The 7,959-nt window shown below is 46.9% G+C and overlaps 1 protein-coding gene and 1 long non-coding RNA gene across 3 annotated transcripts in view; one reads left to right on the forward strand and one right to left on the reverse strand.

Annotated features, from left to right (window-relative positions):
- Window positions 1–1,949: 1,949 nt before the first annotated feature.
- On the reverse strand, window positions 1,950–3,270 carry LOC147020064 (uncharacterized). Its single transcript, XR_015062065.1, has 3 exons — window positions 3,139–3,270; window positions 2,220–2,283; window positions 1,950–2,028 (listed from the first exon to the last, which is right to left on the reverse strand). It is a non-coding gene; the product is annotated as an uncharacterized LOC147020064 (long non-coding RNA).
- Window positions 3,271–5,548: 2,278 nt separating this feature from the next.
- The window catches only part of AMT (aminomethyltransferase), a 41,176-nt gene continuing 38,765 nt past the window's right edge, over window positions 5,549–7,959 (forward strand). The window contains exons 1-2 of one of the 2 annotated variants that reach the window (XM_085895081.1): window positions 5,549–5,727; window positions 5,788–5,843. In XM_085895081.1, the coding sequence (XP_085751207.1) occupies window positions 5,682–5,727; window positions 5,788–5,843 (102 nt within the window). In that variant the 5' untranslated portion in view covers window positions 5,549–5,681. Of the gene's footprint in view, window positions 5,844–7,959 lie in introns of both variants that reach the window. The other variant, XM_085895079.1, reaches the window with a different exon arrangement.

A 7,959-nucleotide genomic window follows, 5' to 3' on the forward strand; every position in this document is an offset into this window, starting at 1 on the left:
GGTCACACCGACTCCAAACCACCACGGTGGGACTCGAACCCACGACTCCAAGTCCATGGCCCACGAACGAGACCAAGCCACCACGCCCGCAGATGAAGCCAATCGCCACCAAGACTGCAGACAAAACCAATCGCCACCAAGACTGCAGACGCTCTGCAATCGCCACCAAGATTGCAGACAAAACCAATCACCACCAAGACTGCAGACGAAACCAATCGCCACCAAGACTGCAGACGAAACCAATCACCACCAAGACTGCAGACGAAACCAATCACCACCAAGACTGCAGACGCTCTGCAATCGCCACCAAGACTGCAGACAAAGCCAATCACCACCAAGACTGCAGACACTCTGCAATCACCACCAAGACTGCAGACGAAACCAATTGCCACCAAGACTGCAGACGAAACCAATGGCCACCAAGACTGCAGATGAAACCAATCGCCACCAAGACTGCAGACGCTCTGCAATCGCCACCAAGACTGCAGACGCTCTGCAATCGCCACCAAGACTGCAGACGAAGCCAATCACCACCAAGACTGCAGACGCTCTGCAATCACCACCAAGACTGCAGACGAAACCAATTGCCACCAAGACTGCAGACGAAACCAATGGCCACCAAGACTGCAGACGAAACCAATGGCCACCAAGACTGCAGACGAAACCAATGGCCACCAAGACTGCAGACGAAACCAATGGCCACCAAGGCTGCAGACGAAACCAATTGCCACCAAGACTGCAGACGAAACCAATTGCCACCAAGACTGCAGACGAAACCAATGGCCACCAAGACTGCAGACGAAACCAATGGCCACCAAGACTGCAGACGAAACCAATCGCCACCCAGACTGCAGACGAAACCAATCGCCACCAAGACTGCAGACGCAACCAATGGCCATCAAGACTGCAGACGAAACCAATCGCCACCAAGACTGCAGACGCAACCAATGGCCACCAAGACTGCAGACGAAACCAATGGCCACCAAGACTGCAGACGAAACCAATGGCCACCAAGACTGCAGACGCAACCAATGGCCACCAAGACTGCAGACGAAACCAATGGCCACCAAGACTGCAGACGAAACCAATGGCCACCAAGACTGCAGACGAAACCAATGGCCACCAAGGCTGCAGATGAAACCAATGGCCACCAAGGCTGCAGACGAAACCAATCGCCACCAAGGCTGCAGACGAAACCAATCGCCACCAAGGCTGCAGACGAAACCAATGGCCACCAAGGCTGCAGATGAAACCAATGGCCACCAAGACTGCAGACGAAACCAATCGCCATCAAGACTGCAGACGAAACCAATGGCCATCAAGACTGCAGACGCTCAGCAGTCGCCATGATCACTCTCTACTCCCTTGAGGTGGGACCGGTTTCTTTCCTCGCCACTCGCCTCCTGATTGGACGGTTCCATCGCGTGATCCACTGGCCGTTCCTCATTGGACAGGCCCACAGTATGCGGGGCAACTCCCACCTTTCTAAGGCAGAGTCGGATCTGATGCGATGGAGGCTCCACCCACGCCTTCAGCCAAAAACACGTGGGCAATGGCGACCAGGTTGAGTTAGGGACGGTGTCGTTGTTGTTGTTGTTGTTGATGCAATAAACCTGACTATAAAATAACTCGTAGCGCACACACAAAATTCCCATTAGACAGAAGGAGGGATTCTACCTATAAACACATACTTATCGAAATAACTAAGCTACGAGGACTGCTGTCTGTTTGTGTGCAAAAGGCTTCCAGATTCGTAACAGTATGACGTCATGTAAAGGCGCAGCTTTCCGTCCTTTATTCGTATGAAAGTGCTGTAATTGAATGATGTTTTACCCTCAGTAAACGTGTCACCTCCTTAATTAATTATACCTCATAAATATGTTCTAAAATATAGCATTTAAGTTGACCACCGAGCTGTTACCGATTGTTTTGTGTGCAGCACCGTGTACCTGGCTGCAGGTTTGGATCATTGCCATGAAGTCCGTGAATATGAACTCCATCACTCATCTCCATTTCAGGTGGTCAGTCCTGGAAAAAAGAATCATGAAACTGCATGAGTTGACAATAATATTTCAGGATGTAAATAACTTTGTTCAATGGACAACCCCACATATATATATATATATATATATATATATATATATATATATATATATATATATATATATATATATATATATATATATATATATATATATATATATATATACTATCCTCACCTCCAAAAGAAGCCTTCTCTGGAGAGTTACTCGATATGGTGATTCGGTTCACTCTTGAGCAATCCTGCAGGGGAACAATGTATGTCAATTGATGTATTGACAAAATAATCAATTAAACTAAATGAAATAAAACTCCAGGGTACTCTGTCTAATTCAGTAAACTTCCGCACAAGCGTAGCGAGAGCCGGTACACCTTCTGGTATACAATGATTTTCATTTGAATCACCTTTTGGCAAAACACCTTGTAAGCTTCTGCATAGGGTGTGCTGTCCCACAAAGTAAAAAATTGGATAGCACGTCCTGATCAGGAGCAACAATCACTCAACCCCCCCCCACGTCCCCCTCCCATGCAGTATATCCCCTGAGACCCTGATTGTTTTATGCCATGAACAAACTTTGGTACATCACGGGTGATGAAGGTTGTGGCCAAGTTTCATGAAAATCATATGTGTAGTTTCGGAGAAGAGAGCAAACACCTATTTTGGGGGGGGGGGCACAAATCCCCACGCCCTCATGAACCCCCTTGAGTGCAGATTTTGATGCGGTCCATACACCTTCGTTAGACATTATATATGATGCTTGTGGCCAAGCTTCATCAAAATCGTGAGTTTGGTTCAAGCACTAATGACTGAAGTGTTTACGGACTGACTGACCGACTGACTGACTGACTGACTCTCCTCCGGACACTGCTTTGATGGCATCAGGTCAACGGACTAAAGTGCAGGTGAGCTAAAAATGAATAGTCAATCATAATGTATATTATTTAAGAGGCAGCACCAGTAAGAATAAAGGCCAAGTAGAAACTTAAAATTCCTAAATTAAATGTGATTGATGCACATTGATGTGTCGACATCTGATACATATGGACAATCAATACCTATTGCAAGATGATTATTTGGCAAAGCATCACCTTACCTACCTTTCACAGGTGACAGGCCACAGACTGACGATCGCTCTTCGGTCGCTTCGTGAGATTTCTGCTATACTCCAGGAAACGCATCCCGTGGTATCGGACTTCAGATGCAACACAGTCGCTCATCGATTGCAATAGGTATAGCAAGATGCTGTCCTCCTTTTTGTCTGGGACAGCTTTCAACAACTGACCTGAAGAATCACAGCATGATAATGAATAATCATGTCCTATACTTCCTTGGTGAGAGAACAAATGAGGGAGGGACAAAGGGCTTTGTGATGAGGAGCGTGGAGGGATGAAACCTCATCAAGACATACTTGCGGTTTCTGCTTGAGTCAGCGCAGGTCGTCTTCACCCACATCGATGTTTAGTCTCACCCTGAAGGGCATGTGACACTATTGCAATTCCCCTGTCTGTGTGCGTGTCTGTGTGTGTGTCTGTCTGTCTGTGTGTGTGTGTGTGTCCGCATATTTTCACATTAAAAATGCTTTTCTCTGCAACCGCTTGTCCGATGGAGCAAAACTTTAAAACATAGGAAGGACTCCCCATGGAGAATATTTTATTCCTAACTCTGACGTCAAAGGGAACATGGTATGACAGCCATATTTGATTAAAAAAAAAAATAAAAAAAATCTGGACATCATTTTCTCCGAAACCTTTAAACGAAAAAAAATTCGAAACTCGGCGTATGTCATCAACTACCCATAGGGTATATAGGGTGGTAACGATGACGTCATCGGTGAAGTGGTATTCCAGCCATATTTGGTTGTATTGAAATCCTTATCCAAAAACCTGAAACTTCTTAATGTCTGATCGATGACATGATGCGAGTGAATAATTGAATTGATGATGTTCATAACCCATGCCGAGAAACGATGTGACATAATGAGGCACACGTACATGGTACATGGTACATGGTACATGGTACATGGTACATGGATGATGCAGGTATGTGGGCCATGTTGAGTTAACGATGGTATTTTTGTTCAAATGAATGTGCCACGTGAGACTATGTGCTCGATAAGTGCCGTTTTAGTTTATTCTTTCTTCTGACAAATTATGCATGTTCTTGGAAGAATGTAGAACTTTGCTGAGAGTAAAAAAAAAAACTTGCTCGAAGTTTCTTCTTGGTTAAGATGATTGACGCTTGAGGGTGGCTGACCCAGCTGACAGTTCTGAAGCGCTTTCCTTTTCTCGATTGCAACTTTCTGGCTTCCCTGACTCTGTTTTGTATTTTTAAAGGTGAAACGCTGATAACAGGTATCATGATGACACAGTTGGGGTGATTTTTTTTTTGGGGGGGGGGGCACTTTTTCTTTAGACATCCTTGGGATACGTGCCCTTCATGGAGGTAGCCATTGCTGAATAAATAGAGCACTTGTCACAATACTGGCTGATGATTGGCTGGGTTTAAATACCAGTACGCCGTGCGACCAACTCGATGCGTCGGCAAGCAACTCCACTAGAATAAGATAGTTCCAAACATTAACGGAAACTACTTAGCGTTGGACGCAGCTCAAGATGCGAACTTTTTGTATTCACTTCAACATGTTTCTGGAACTTCTTCAAGTATACAGTCGATGAGTAGCATATCCCTCCAATGGGAACGAAACTGAACGAAAGTTCAACTCTGATCAAGGTCTGTATCGGTTTATGGCCGATACACACCACTGAGATCAAGTAGGGGGCGTGGCTAATCCACGTTTGGATTGCGTGGAGGCGTGGCTATGCAAATGTTACAAGGCGTGGAGGCGTGGCTATGCAAAGATAGTCATTGCGTGGAGGCGTGGCTATGCAAATGTCACAAGGCGTGGCTATGCAAAGATAGTCATTGCGTGGAGGCGTGGCCATGCAAATGTCACAAGGCGTGGAGGCGTGGCTATGCAAATGTCACAAGGCGTGGAGGCGTGGCTATGCAAAGATAGTCATTGCGTGGAGGCGTGGCTATGCAAATGTCACAAGGCGTGGCTATGCAAAGATAGTCATTGCGTGGAGGCGTGGCCATGCAAATGTCACAAGGCGTGGAGGCGTGGCTATGCAAATGTCACAAGGCGTGGAGGCGTGGCTATGCAAAGATAGTCATTGCGTGGAGGCGTGGCTATGCAAATGTTCACACGGCATGGGGGCGTGGTTATTTGCTCGGCATGCCATTAAAAGAGGCGTGGCAAAACAGGTGTGCTGATGTTTCATCGTTGTACGTTTAAGTACTCACAGTCGGGCACAGTGACAGGCCCTCGTGATGATAACCGGATCAATTGGGTGTCGATTGAAAATGAAAAAATAAAAAACAACAACATCAACAACAACATCAACATCAACATCAACATCAACATCATCAACATCAACATCAACATCAACATCAACATCAACATCCCGCACAGATTATACAAACACAATTATTGAAAGTTGAGGAATAATATGGCGGTGCTAATTGAAGGGTTGCTTGGCTGTCCAATGTCGCTGTAGGAAATGGTGGTTGTAATAAATTATGCAAATTTGTTCGAGTTGCGATTCAGGAATAGTCGGCGCACGTTGTCGCTTTCGTGGAGATGATGGCGATGGGAAACCTCGGTCGGGCTGTCAGAACACTTCGAGCCGTGGCGGGGCCCGTGGCGGGGCCCGTGTTGGGGCCCGTGGCGGGGCCCGTGTTGGGGCCCGTGGCGGGGCCCGTGGCGGGGCTACAGCTCCGTTTACTTTCTTCCAGCACACAGGCAAGTTAAATAGGGCGAACTCGTGACACCAAGAACCACAGCTCGAACGGCAACACACACACACACACACACACACACACACACACACACACACACACACACACACACACACACACACACACACACACACACACACACACACACACACACGCACAAACACACACACACACACACACACACACGCGCACAAACACACACACACACACACCCACGCGCACAACCGCACACACACACACACACACACGCGCACAAACACACACACACACACACACACGCGCACAAACACACACACACACACACGCGCACAAACACACACACACACACACGCGCACAAACACACACACACACACACGCGCACAAACACACACACACACACACGCGCACAAACACACACACACACACACGCGCACAAACACACACACACACACACGCGCACAAACACACACACACACACGCGCACAAACACACACACACACACACACGCGCACAAACACACACACACACACACAAACGCGCACAAACACACAAACACACAAACACGCACACGCGCACAAACACACAAACACACACACGCGCACAAACACACAAACACACACACGCGCACAAACACACAAACACACAAACACACACGCGCACAAACACACAAACACACAAACACACACACACACACACAAACGCGCACAAAAACACACACACACACACACACACACACACACACACACACACACACACACACACGCGCACAAACACACAAACACACACACACACACGCGCGCACACTCAAACACACGCACACACACACAAACTCACATACACACTCAAACACACACATACACACACTCAAACACTCGTGGTGTGCGTTGGCCCGCGTTTGTACTTTGTCCTGATTTCGTGTGTTGTTCACGGGACGAACGAAGGACGCCATTCACGGCAATAGGAAATCGATGAACGTGGAATTGTAATCATTTGACCGTCGATGTCGAGTTCCACACCCAACACCCTGGATATGTTAACGAGGTGTGCGGTGCGAGAGCAGAACACGCGCACAGCACGCAAGACGCACGAGTGTCGCACGAGCACGTGGGTTTGAGGACTTTGAGACGAACACCGAAACCCCGATGATGGGGTCCGTGTGCGACATGGAATGGCTGGTTTATAATGATCCGTGTAAACCGTTTATGACAGGTTCCACCTGGCTGTTCCCATCGTGTACTGCCCTTTTTATTATTATTATTATTATTATTATTATTATTATTATTATTATTATTATTTTTGCTTGCTGGTTGCATCATTGGTTCGGGGCGTGGCTGTGCCGCTGATGCAGTGCCCCTATGACCAGTGCACTGGTGCTCATTTCGCCAACCTCAGAAGGATGACAGGCTGAGTCAACCCCTGGTGTCAATTCAGCGGGTAAAACGGGACTCGAACTCAGGACCCAAGGATCCGAAGCCACCACCCGAACCACCAAGCCACCACCAGGCTTGATCTTGCTGTGCAAGCTTCCCATTGGTGGTGTGTGGTGTGATCGTACAGGAATTAGAGCATGCTTGTTTGTCGGCTGATGTTATGCTCAGCACTCCAGGTCACCACTCGTCTTGGATATGATTCGTAATCAGATGCTGCGTCTGCATGAGAAGGGTTTGCATTTGGAGACCTGCTGTCTTGTCTGCAGTTATGATGCAATCAGGTATTAAATGGCCCTTATGGAACTAAGTAAATAATCTTTCTTCCCCCCCCCCCCTTCCACTATTATATCTCCAATGTTGTTAACCTTCCCGAACAAATTCAATTTATTATTAGTAATCATGGTCCACCACCATTATTGACCAAAACGCTCGCCTGTTTTGGTTTTTTTTTCTTCCATCCTCACTTTTTTTTACCATTTATTCCCTTGATTTTTCTCTGCAAGTGATTGACACGAAATTTTAAACATTGGAGCGCCTACCCAGGCAGAATTTTTAACACTTACATGATAATTGGATGGAAAATGTTGCCGTCGTTCCAGAGTCTGTTTTTCTGTAGGCGTGGGTTGTAGGGTGTTTCACGTATCAAGAATAAAGCAATTTTCATTTTGAGCGAAACTCCAAACTGTTACAAAGGTTTTCCTGCTCCTCAC

This window comes from Eptatretus burgeri, chromosome 9, assembly GCF_056783735.1.
Source record: "Eptatretus burgeri isolate ZD-2024b chromosome 9, Ebu_testis_v1, whole genome shotgun sequence".
NCBI classification, from domain to species: Eukaryota; Metazoa; Chordata; class Myxini; order Myxiniformes; family Myxinidae; genus Eptatretus; species Eptatretus burgeri.